Source organism: Polypterus senegalus, chromosome 11 (assembly GCF_016835505.1).
Source record: "Polypterus senegalus isolate Bchr_013 chromosome 11, ASM1683550v1, whole genome shotgun sequence".
In the NCBI taxonomy this organism is placed as follows: Eukaryota; Metazoa; Chordata; class Cladistia; order Polypteriformes; family Polypteridae; genus Polypterus; species Polypterus senegalus.
The window spans coordinates 17,038,732-17,051,815 of record NC_053164.1 but is presented as its reverse complement, the minus strand read 5'-3'; the positions used below and the strand labels follow the sequence as shown (position 1 = coordinate 17,051,815).

At 41.9% G+C, this 13,084-nt stretch overlaps 1 protein-coding gene across 2 annotated transcripts in view; it reads left to right on the top strand.

Moving 5' to 3' along the window:
• The window catches only part of vaspb (vasodilator stimulated phosphoprotein b), a 181,782-nt gene extending 175,884 nt beyond the window's left edge, over window positions 1-5,898 (top strand). For both annotated transcript variants that reach the window (XM_039768099.1, XM_039768098.1), the window contains 2 exons: window positions 1,103-1,160; window positions 1,305-5,898. In XM_039768099.1, the coding sequence (XP_039624033.1) occupies window positions 1,103-1,160; window positions 1,305-1,342 (96 nt within the window). In that variant the 3' untranslated portion in view covers window positions 1,343-5,898. The remainder of the gene's footprint in view (window positions 1-1,102; window positions 1,161-1,304) is intronic.
• Window positions 5,899-13,084: the final 7,186 nt, after the last annotated feature.

Sequence of the window (13,084 nt, the reverse complement as noted above, 5' to 3'; positions counted from 1 at the left end):
AGATGAAAACCACCGCTGCAACAATCGCATTCGATTCCCAGTGACAGTAATGCAGGTGGATTGCGGCCAATCCTGGATGATCCTAGAAAAACCCCCACGCTAACGATCGTGTTTGGTTCAGCAGGGATGAAAACCATTGACGATCGTGTTTGATTCACCAGGAATGAAAAGCCATTGACGATTGTGTTTGATTCATCTAACGCTCCTAAAGCTCTGGTGATCGTGTAGGGAAACCCCCTGCTTTAATGATAACGCTTGGTTTCACTGCAGGGGACCTCCCCACTTCCCTCGCTCAGACGATCGCGCTGAATTCACCCGGTGGGTCGCAAGCACACTGGCGTAGGAAAAATTGGGTTGGGAAACGCTAGTCTAGGCCGGGGGTCACCAAGTCCGGTCCTGGAGGACCACCATGGCTGCAGGTTCTCATTCTAACCCATTTTAATGAGTGCCCTGTCTGTGCTGCTAATTCACTTCTTAGGAATTCGTCTTTAAGATTTGTTCCCCTGAATTTCTTCCTCGTTCCTCTGATTTGCTTCATTTCTTTCCTTAAATGGCACCCAAAGAGAAATGAAATGTGAGGTGAGGGAGCCAAGAGAAGACCAGCTAAGTCAGGGCCTCAAACTCCAACCAATTTCACTCCAACCAGTTCCTTAATGAGGTGTCGAGACTTGTCGTTAATTAAACCCATTCTTTAATTCTGTGGCTTGTTGCTGCTCTCGTGGTGCATTAGCAGACATTTCTGAAATTGTTGATTTTCTCTTTCTGAGGGCAACTGGTCAAATGTTTAGTGGACCTGAGCAGATCGACATTCTTTTCTTTATTTTTAGATATTGTATGATGGACACCAGTTGCTTTGGCTCATTTTGTATCTCATTATTGTTTGGCTGCTAATTAAGGAAAAAGAAACAATCAAGGGGTCTGAGTCTTCAAGAACAAGTCAATTAAAATGAGTTCAAAAGACGTTAATTAGCAGCAAAAACAGGTCACTTGTTGAGAAAAGGGTTAGAATGAAAACCTGTGGCCATGGTGGTCCTCACCTGGTCGGGGGGGCGTGGCTTATTCTAATGATGCAGTATGCTAATATGCTGCTGTATCCCCACAGGATATTCTGGAGGAAGTGCGGAAGGAGCTGCAGAAGGTCAAGGAGGAGATCATTGAAGGTTTGCCACTTTTTACTTCAATCCTGATCTTAAGACTTTTTAGAGGTGCATGTTATGCCATCCGTTACGTCGCTGCCGTTGGTCTCTCTGTTTTCGGGGGGCTTCACAAACTAACGTCTTGTATTATTTGTCTTTCCTCCTCAGCTTTTGTCCAGGAGCTGAGAAAAAGAGGCTCAACATAAAGAGGCTCTCAAGCTCGACAAGGACGCCAAATATGAGGACCTGCAGCGGCTCCACCAAGACGCATCTCGGCGCAGGTTCCCAAAGTGAACGATTGACATTTGCCAAGGGTGCGGGCTTTGTCCTGGCAAACTGCTAATAACCAAGAAAAACAAAAAAAAAAAAAAAAGACAAAAAAAAAAAAATGTACATTGCTTTAAAAAGCAGAGTTTAGAAGCGCTGTATGGTCTGAATTTTGCCATTCCAGATTCCTCTCTTCAGGGACCAGTGTGTGTGTGTGTGTGTGTGTCCATTCAAACCGTTTCATAAAGGGTGGTGCTGATTGGTCAGAATTTAAATGAAATTTACAAAAAGAAAAACAAAAAACAGCAGAGTAACCAGCATGGAGGTTTTCAAGTCTATTGTGGTTCTACCTGGGCGGCTGATCGGGTCAGCTGGCCATTTAACTGGTTTCTGTTTTAATAGATAAATCACACGATGACCACTAGTGGGCACCAACTTTATCTGCCACCTTCTGTCTAATTGTTGAATCTATGCACAAACTGGGCAGTTAAGCAGCTTGCAGCAGGGCGACCCCCTTAACTCCCTTGGGGTGTTTTGCCTCTTCTGATTTTGGTCGACCAACATTCTCTCAGGTCCATCTGCTGGTAGGACCACCGGTGTCATGGCACTCGAACATCATTTGAGAAGGCTTTGTCTGGGCGTTAAAAATTGGTTCTCCTCATAAGTGCGTTTTAGTACAGTGACCACTAGTGGGCAGTGTACTCATTTTAATTCTCAGAAGTTAGATCCCGATGGCATAAACAGAGGCCTAAGGCCACACACTGATTGAATGTTCATCTCGTGGCTTTAACTGGGCAGCTCAAAATAGAAACCGCATGTAAATACAGCTGCAGTTTGTCATGATGACCACTAGTAGGCTTTGTAAAGTCCAAATGTATAAATAAACAGTGGGCAGTGGGCAGTTTTCTCTCTGCACTCCATTTTGAGACACCAAACAACATAAATTGGCCAGTTAAGATGGTAGCTGCACGGTGAACCACTGCACATGTTTGCACATCTGGCCACTAGTGGGCACTCTTTTTATCCTCTTGTTTTATTTAACTGGAAATGTAATTCAAATCACCCAAGTGGATATTTAAAAAAAAAAAAAAAAAAGTAATTGTAATAAGAGGCTCGTGTAGGTGAGCAGTTGCCATTTTCTGGGTTATCGTTACTTTAATTGGGTGCCGTTTTTTTAGAAGGCTTAATGGTAAAAACTGGTCATGTGACCAGCGGCCAACTGATTTTACAAATTTGTCTTTTTTTAGTGTATTTTGGATTGAAGACCACTAATGGATACTATATGCTTGTCCTCGCTTTTTTTACAGCCAGGAATTAACTCCAAATTATTTTAATGGTTAAAACAATGTAAGAAGCGAGTGCTAAAACATTTCATGCAGCCCTAAAAGTTTCTGGAATCTTGGTGGGATTAACTGGGTGCCTTTTTCCAAAGGGTCATCAACTGGCCATTTAACTTGTGGTCAGTCGAATTACAAATTGTTTCTTTGTTTTAGTTGTCTATTTTGGTATGACCGCCACTAGAGGGTGCTATTTCTTTTCCTTTTTATTCTCTCTCTTTCTAGACATTGAGTGCATTAGTGTATTAGGTTGTGACTGGTGACCAAAATGTTCTCAGAAACCTTCTTCGAAGTCTTAAGTGGGCGCCATGTTTCCCATTAACGGCTTACATAGTTGTATTGTAAAGTGCATTTTGCCCAGGTGCCCACTAATTGGGTGCCTTGTTTCTAATTATATATACTGGCCATTAACAGTTTGTAAAGTTTTATTGTAAAGTCCATTTTGCCCTGCTTACCACTGGCGGCTGCTATTATCGCTGACCTTGATGTGTTTGCTACTGCTGACCACAGTAAGCCCCAGGAATCGTCCACTTTTCTGGATCATAGACATTTTAACTATAAATTGGCTGTTCTTCCTCTGACCAGTTGGCTTACAAATTGTTTTCTTGCTATGCCGACCACTAGGGGGTGCCGTTTCCTCTTCCACTTTTATATTTTTTCCCTCCCACTGTATAGATTGAGGTCTAAATCATTATTAGATTGTAACTAATAGGTATAGTATGTTCTGCTGGAATCATAAGACATTTTAACTGCCATTAATCCTCTAACCAGCTCGGCTTACAGATTTCTTTTGTCAAGTGCATTTAGGCCTGGTCACCTCTATTATCTTTGACCTTTTCTTCCTGTAAATGAAATCCAAATCATTATGAGGTTCCTACTAATGACCAGTTTAAGCCCCAGGATCATAGATGTTTGAACTATGAACTGGCCATTAGTCCTCTGACCAGTTTAGTTACAAATCATTTCCATATTAATAGCTTATTTATGTGTGCTGACCACTAGAGGGTGCCGTTTCCTTTTCCATTTTTAAATTGTTTTCCCCGTAACTCTTTAGAAATGGACTCCGCGTCATTTATTCCGTTGTAACCGATAACCAGTTCTCTCAAACCCTAGGAGTTGCCCATTTTAAAGGATCACAGACGTGCTCACTAAGACTCGTCGTTGATCCTCTCGGGTTACAAATTGTGTCCATTTAAAGAATTGGTTTGGTTTTCTAGCCATTAGAGGGCGCTGTTTCCTTTTTTTCCTTCCCCCTCACTCTCTAGAAATGGAGTCCCCTTCATTATTATTTGATTGGGATTAATGACCAGATTGAACCTTGAACATCCTCTGCCGTTTGAAGTGGGCATCTTGTTTGTAATTTTATAAACTGGCCATTAAAGGTTTACAGATTTCTTTTGTCAAGTGCATTTAGGCCTGGTCACCTCTATTATCTTTGACCTTTTCTTCCTGTAAATGAAATCCAAATCATTATGAGGTTCCTATTAGTGACCAGTTTAAGCCCCAGGATCATAGATGTTTGAACTATGAACTGGCCATTAGTCCTCTGACCAGTTGGATTACAAATCATTTCCATCTTAATAGCTTATCTATGTGTGCTGACCACTAGAGGGTGCCGTTTCCTTCTCCATTTTTAGGATTAGCTTTCCCAGAACTGTTGGCATGTTCACTTGGACAAATTGTATAACTCGTCATTAATCCTTTCGCCAGTTAGGTTACAGATTGTTTCTATTTTAATAGTTTATCTATGTGTGCTGACCACTAGAGGGTGCCGTCTCCATTTTTAAATTGTTTTCCCTGTAACTCTCTAGAAGTGGAGTCCACGTCATTTATTATTTATGGTCATAACCGATGACCAGTTCAAACCCTAGGAGTTGCTCATTTTCCAGGATCACAGACGTGCTCACTAAGACTCGTCGTTGATCCTCTCGGGTTACAAATTGCATCCATTTAAACAGTTGGGTTAGGTTTTTTAGCCATTAGTGGGCGCTGTTTCCTTTTTTTCCCCCCTCGCTCTCTAGAAATGGAGTCCCCATCATTATTATTAGATTGGGATTAATGACCAGATGGGACCTTGAAAGTCTTCCGCTGTTTGAAGTGGGCACCTTGTTTGTAATTTTACATATTTCTGTTGTCAAGTGCATTTTGCCCAGGTGACCAGCAGGTGGCACCACACCATTCCCTTTGTGTTTCTTTTTCTTGAAGACTAAATCAAAATGACGTCACGGTGGCCAGTTGGCCGACGGGAGGTGACGGCCTGCGGAGGTTTGGGTTTTTGTGAAGCTTCTGTCCAAGTGTGTGCTGCTCACTGGCCAGTGCGGATTCTCCCAAATCCAATTCAGTGTCCTGAGAGGGTCGGATGAGTGAGGGGAAGGCATTGAGTGGGCTCCCTGGTATCCCACCCTCCACGCTTGCACTGTCCTCACTATGTCCTATGAATTGGGCCTTGCTTATGTTTATGGTGACAGATGGTATTCGGCCTCGGCTCACATTACTGCCAGTTGGCATACAATTGCGGGAATTCAATAAATGAACTTGAAGCTGGCAGCCACCATGATGTCGAAGTTGAGGGAGGCCACTTTCATTTAACCAGAAGTGGAATAATGGCGGTCCAAAGTGGGAGTGGCCAACAGCTCCGCCTACCCGTTACTTTTCAAACTTTATTAGCAACGAAAGATTTACACAGACCACCAAGTGCATCATGGAAAGAGAGTGTGTGTGGGGGGGGTCTTGTATGTTTATTTATTTATTTTTTAAAATCTTGTTTCTTTAGAATTACAATACCTTCTCACTCAATGTCTTGATCCCCCACATCTGACCCATGAGCTCAGCCTGCCCCCTGTAGTGTTGCCTCTGGTCCTGCCAGTCATTCTGACAGATTTGTGAAACGAGGAATTAATTCGGCTTCTGGAACATTCACAGTTTTTTTTTTTGGGGGTATGGAGGGTGGGCAGCTCACTTCTTTGCCTTATTTCCACATAGCCATGGAGTGTCGAGATTTTACAGTCTCGTTTTGAGCGGGTATAAATGCCAGGGCTGCCATTTATGCAAAAAAAAATACAAAACAAAAAGGACCTACCCACCCATCCAGGGGGCAAACGCAAGTCCAGAACCGCAGTGCTTCTCAACTCTGCACTTTTATTTTTTTGTTTGCAAACTGCCTTCAATTATTTTTTACAATAAACGGGAATTGATTGCTGTTTCTATATTACTGGAGATGGTGAAGGTAACTGGGGCTCCAATTTCTGTGTGTTTTCATTTTAATTTTAATTTTTTTTTTTTTTGTTATGAACTTTTTCTATTAGAGGAGTAGAGTTGTTGGTATTTTTTTTTTTTTTTTTGTATTTTTACACTGAATTATTTTATTGGAAAGAGAATTTGTTAAACACTGGATTTCCAAAATGCCTTTGTAGCCACAAATACAGCTGCTTCATTTGCACCTGAGTAAATCTATTCTTCTTTATTGATATTTTAATAGGAGCTTTTATCAATTAAATGGTTTCTTATTTAAATATATTGTAAAGAGTGAGGTCACAATCTTTTTTCTCAAGTTTAGCATTTTGCAATTTTTTTAAATAAAGTTCTAAAGAAGTTTCTCCGAGTCGGTTGTTTGTTTTGGCCTGCATTTCTTTTTTTTTTTTTATTTTACTAGGGGGCTCTGCCCTCTGCTCACTCCGCTCGCCAGCCCGCCAACCCACTTCACAGCTGTGCCGCTCGCGTATGGGGGAGTGGGTGTACAATTTAAACAGATTGTTATTTTCATGGGAATTGTTGCACATGCCTAACAGAACTTTTACGGCGAGTAATTAACCATATTAAAAAATAGTAAAACATCATAAATTTAAAGATATTTGTTTCATGTTGCATCAGAGGTATTTCATGCGTTCTACAATTTCGTTCTGTTTCGTTTTGAAATTAACACGCAAATAATTTTTCAACTTACACTTTTACTGTAAAACTGAAGTAAAAACAATATTTGGAGTGAACTTTCTGTCAATATCGCACTGAACTTTGATTCCGTGTTTGGACTTGCATCGTGACAACGTAACGTAACTGCCTGTGAGTGAATTTCGATTCTTTCTCTCTAATCGACTTTTTTGAATGTTTGTCTCTGTGATTTAATTGTCTTTGCAAAAGCCATTCTAACGGGAAACTGTAAGCGTTTTAATAATACGAATGACATATCAAGATCTCCTTTAGTGTCTCATGTTATCCCCTGAAGATGGACTACATTACCTTTCTCGCCGCCTGTTAAAATTTTACACGTCAGAATTGCTCGGCCAATTTTAAATACAACTAATGCATTAGCCCATCACTCAGGTAAGAGCGCGTTTGCTCCTCGCCCTCCGTGTGTTCTAAATTTGCTGTTTCAATTCCACAGTTCATACTCATACAATACAAATAAAAGTATTCAGAGGTGTACAAAAACAAATTGAATTATTCCAGCTGGACTGCTGTTTGAGGACCACTACCACCTGGCGTAAGAGGGATGGACCAGCTGCCTAATCTCAACTCCTGCTTGTCCTCACATACCGGCTGGATACAAATTCATTCTGTTTGCATTGTGAGGCTGGTAAGGGAACAGCTCCTGATCCAGCTCAGATGCCCGTTCTCCTCCTACACCTTGTTTGTTACGTGCGTATTACTTCAGGATCATGAAGTTACTGGTCAATTAATAAAATGGATTCAAAGTGTTGGAGTCTAATAACATGAGCTTAGTGTGTGTCTGTCAGTCAAGAGCTGGGCTGGGGGGCTGCATAGGACCTTGATCACCTAAACCGGTGTGCTAGGAGCCCAGCAGGGACACCCAGTGAAGAGAACCTGATCTCATACAGTGGGTACGGAAAGTATTCAGACCCCCTTCAATTTTTCACTCTTTATTATATTGCAGCCATTTGCTAAAATCATTTAAATTCATTTTTTCCCTCATTAATGTACACACAGCACCCCATATTGACAGACAAAAAAAAAGAATTTTTGAAATTGTTGCAGATTTATTAAAAAAGAAAAACTGAAATATCACATGGTCCTAAGTATTCAGACCCTTTGCTCAGTATTTAGTAGAAGCCCCCTTTTGAGCTAATACAGCCAGGAGTCTTCTTGGGAAAGATGCAACAAGTTTTTCACACCTGGATTTGGGGATCCTCTGCCATCCCTCCTTGCAGATCCTCTCCAGTTCTGTCAGGCTGGATGGTAAACATTGGTGGACAGCCATTTTTAGGTCTCTCCAGAGATGCTCAATTGGGTTCAAGTCAGGGCTCTGGCTGAGCCATTCAAGAACAGTCACAGAGTTGTTGTGAAGTCACTCCTTCGTTATTTTAGCTGTGTGCTTAGGGTCATTGTCTTGTTGGAAGGTAAACCTTCGGCCCACCCTGAGGTCCTTAGCACTCTGGAGAAGGTTTTTGTCCAGGATATCCCTGTACTTGACCGCATTCATCTTTCCCTCGATTGCAACCAGTCGTCCTGTCCCTGCAGCTGAAAACACCCCACAGCTTGATGCTGCCACCGCCATGCTTCACTGTGGGGACTGTATTGGACAAGTGATGAGCAGTGCCTGGTTGTCTCCACACATACCGCTTAGAATTAAGGCCAAAAAGTTCTATCTTGGTCTTATCAGACCAGAGAATCTTATTTCTCACCATCTCAGAGTCCTTCAGGTGTCTTTTAGCAAACTCCATGCAGGCTGTCATGTGTCTTGCCTCTCCTCAGTGTGTGGAGACAACCAGGCACTGCTCATCACTTGTCCAATACAGTCCCCACAGTGAAGCATGGCGGTGGCAGCATCATGCTGTGGGGTGTTTTCAGCTGCAGGGACAGGACGACTGGTTGCAATCGAGGGAAAGATGAATGCGGCCAAGTACAGGGATATCCTGGACAAAAACCTTCTCCAGAGTGCTAAGGACCTCAGGGTGGGCCGAAGGTTTACCTTCCAACAAGACAATGACCCTAAGCACACAGCTAAAATAACGAAGGAGTGACTTCACAACAACTCTGTGACTGTTCTTGAATGGCTCAGCCAGAGCCCTGACTTGAACCCAATTGAGCATCTCTGGAGAGACCTAAAAATGGCTGTCCACCAACGTTTACCATCCAACCTGACAGAACTGGAGAGGATCTGCAAGGAGGAATGGCAGAGGATCCCCAAATCCAGGTGTGAAAAACTTGTTGCATCTTTCCCAAGAAGACTCCTGGCTGTATTAGCTCAAAAGGGGGCTTCTACTAAATACTGAGCAAAGGGTCTGAATACTTAGGACCAGGTGATATTTCAGTTTTTTAATAAATCTGCAACAATTTAAAAAAAAATTTTTGTCAATATGCGATGCTGTGTGTACATTAATGAGGGAAAAAATTAATTTAAATGATTTTCGCAAATGGCTGCAATATAACAAAGAGTGAAAAATTGAAGGGGGTCTGAATACTTTCCGTACCCACTGTAAGTAGAACATACGCTACCGGCCACAAGTTTTAAAACAAATCAGTTTTGCTTCAGATGTCATTCAGTCAGTCATCATCCAACCCACTGTATCCTAACACAGGGTCATATGGGGGGGGGGCCTGCTGGAGCCAATCCCAGCCAACACAGGGTGCAAGGCAGGAACAAATCCCGGGCAGGGTGCCAGTCCACCGCAGGGCACACACACACACACACACACACACACACACGGACCATTTAAGATCACCAATGCACAATGACTTTGGACTGTGGGAGGAAACCCACGCAGACCTGAGGAGAACATGCAAACTCCACGCAGGGAGGACCCGGGAAATGAACTCCGGTCTCCTAACTGCGAGGCAGCAGCGCTACCTGCCCTGCTTCAGATTTAATCAGCTGAAATGCAAGGAATGACCTAAAATGGTGAAACGGTAAGCAGTAAACTGTCCGAGGCTTAAATGTAAGGTTTAGGTTAGCAAAAACTGAGAAAAAGATCAGAATATTACAAATGGGCCTTCTTCAGGGAACAACTAATAGGTTACTACATCCAGATGTTCTGCAGCAATTGAAGTAAACAAAGTATTGCAAGATGAAGAAAACAATTTGCTCAGGTGTCCCAACTTGTGCTGATTACTTAAAAACATTCTGTGTGTCTTAAAGCACAGTTGGAGCAGACTGTGTTTATATCACCCTCTGAAGTCCTGCTTGGATAATATCCATCCATCCATTATCCAACCTGCTATATCCTAACACAGGGTCACGGGGGTCTGCACAGGACGCAGGGCAGGGAACACACACATATACAAAGCACACACTAGGGACAAATTAGAATCGCCAATGCACCTAACCTGCAAGGCTTTGGACTGTGGGAGGAAACCCACGAAGACACAGGGAGAACATGCAAACTCCACGCAGGGAGGACCTGGGAAGCGAACCAAAGGGCTCCTTACTACAAGGCAGCAGCACTACCCACTGCGCCACCGTGCCGCCTACTTGGATAATATACCAGTGATAATGGCAAGAAAACAGCAATTAACAAAATGAAATGAGACCGAGTGTTATTACCCTTAGAAGTGTAAGCCTTTCACTTAGAGAAATTACCAAAAATGAAATTACAGTGTCACTGAGTCCAGTGGTGTCTGACACAATCCAAAGGCAACTGGAAGAAACTCTAATGGGAAGAGATCTGGCAGAGCCAAAGTCACAAGCCAATCAGATGACAAGATTTCTGAGGGTCACCAGCTTGTGTGATGGGCGCCTCACAGCACGACAACTTAACAGTGCAGGTCGAAGAAAGCAAATCTCGGTTTGTACTGTGAGGTGGTGACTTTGTGCTGAAGGTCTGACAGGGCGAGTGGCAGGAAGAAACCCATTCCTTAAAGGACAATATAAGGCCAGGAAGTGGTGGCTGTGAATTACAGCAGACTGGCAGACAGTCTTGTGGCCCAACGGATCAAAATGTGATTCTTCAGTTCATCATGCAGGGTGTTTGTGGGCTGTTAAGTTGATGAGGGTGATGGTTCATTAGTGCGCGACGCAAACTGTCAGACATGGAGGAGGAAGTGTGGTGGTCTTGGGGTCTTTGGTTGCTGATTTGCACCGAGTGACTGGCATTCTCAATCCAAAGGCCTACCACGGTCTGGCTGCTCTATCAGCAAAAGGTGCAGGCTACTTTGATGAATCAAAACTTTAAACAAAATCTTGTGCACTTAATGATTCCTTGACATATTTTTTTATTTGCCATTGTTTATTTGTGCCATGTCTTGATTTCATGAAGTATTAAGACAATACACTGTGTGCATTTCTAAAAAAAAACTGAGGTGTTCTTAAACTTTTGACCAGTGATGTAGAATAATAAAAGTTCACTTCATTGCTTTTTAATGTCATAAAGTCATGTGAATAATTAAGTATCCCCCAATGGAAATGGTTGATTATTTTAAACAAATGTGAAGAGGGAACCACAAGACCTCCATGTAAACAGTGTCTACAGATAAAGGTGACACACTTGAACAAACGACACATAAAACTGACGGTGTATTCGTCTAAAATATTTTCATTACCAAAAAAAGCAGATTTGTCACATGGAAAGAGTAAGCAACCCCTTTATATCTTCACTGATTTAACATCAGGTGTTCTGGATGAGGTGCTGATGATTAGGACCCCCAAGGGATGATGCAGGTGGACCGGGTCTTCTTTAAACTGCAGATATCGTAAGCACACGGGAAATAACGGCACGTGGAAGAACACGCATGCGGAAAAGTGCGCACGCGGAAAAAAGCACACGGCGGCGACATACAACTATTACAAATATAAAATATACTCCACCTATATGGAGGAATATTTCGGACAAAATTAAATAAATAAATAAGCAACGAAAAACATATTTCGTGACACATTTATTTATTTATGCTCTCATTTCATGACATATTTATTAAGGCTCTCATTTCATGACACATTTATTTATTTATGCTCACATTTCACAGTACTTTTATTTATTTACGCATTTATTTATTTATTTCATTTTGTCCGAAATATTCCTCCATACCCGTCATGAAATACGACTTGAAATAAAACTGTCACTTTCACTCGTCAAAGTTGAGAGGGTGGGCTCTAACACGCCCTCTAGTTACTGATTGGTGAATCGATGGCACAAGAATGAATTAGAAAAATGCTTACTACTGCCGAAGAAATGGATTCTGTCGATGATATTACGTATTTCAGAAAGAGAATTGAAGATTTATCGGAAGAAATTACAATGTTGGCGGCCCTTTTAGACTCCGATATAGATGAAGCTGTTTTTGAAATTATCGAAGAACAGGTGGAACGGACCAGTCGTATTTCATGATGGTCTGGAGGAATGTTACGGACAAAATTAAATAAATAAATAAGCATCAAAAAACATATTTCGTGACACAGTTATTTATTTATGCTCCCATTTCATTACATATTTATTTATTTAGGCTTTCATTTCATGACACATTTATTTATTTATGCTCACATTTATTTATTTGCACATTTATTTATTTATTTTTGTCCGAAATATTCCACCATACTATACTGCTAGACGTTTTTTTATTATAATAACATATAAACGATTAACACATCCTAATTAACAGTGTTATTGTAAATTAGCTATTCTCCTCAAGATAATTTGTCCTCAGTTTCGTTATATTTTTCTACAAGCGCGTAAAGTTGTCTGTACAATTTGTTTTATTGCGATGTATAATATCTTTTTTTTTTTTTCTTCTTTGCATATACGCCTTTGCCGTTCGCTCATTTTTCTATGTGCTCATTTTTCTGTGTGGTTATTTCCCGTACGCTTATATGACTGTACGCTTTTTTCCTGTTCGCTTCTTTCTGGTCACCTTTGCGAATGACGTGTGTGGTGTCATCACGCCATCAGGTCCTCAAAAGGATGGTTGCGAATGCCTAGGAGTCTGGCCAGGAATTTAAAACGATCACCAAATTGCCTGAAAGCAGTCACCCTACTGTAAGGAGGATCATCTGTAAAATGGCGTGCATTTCAAACGACTGTTCATTTGGCCAGACCGGCTAGCCCAGGTGATTGAGCCCAAAAGCTGAGCATTTGAAGCAAAAAGAAAGTCTCCATGAACCACAAAATGTCACCATGGGATCTGCAGGCCACGCTTTTAACAGTTGGTGTCAAAGTGCGTGCGTCTACAGTCGGAAAGAGACCCGCACAAATCTGAGCAGCATGTGAGGTGTGCCTTCGATGTCCAACACTGAACAGCAGAACAAGGGCTGCCATTTGCCATTTAACATCTGGGGAAAGTCAGACTTGTAAAACATGGGAACACAATTTTTCATCGGGCTATATAAAAGAAAACTTGACGGGGGAACTTGCGTCCATTCACAGCAATTCTGACCCATTCATAGTCAACATTTTGGAA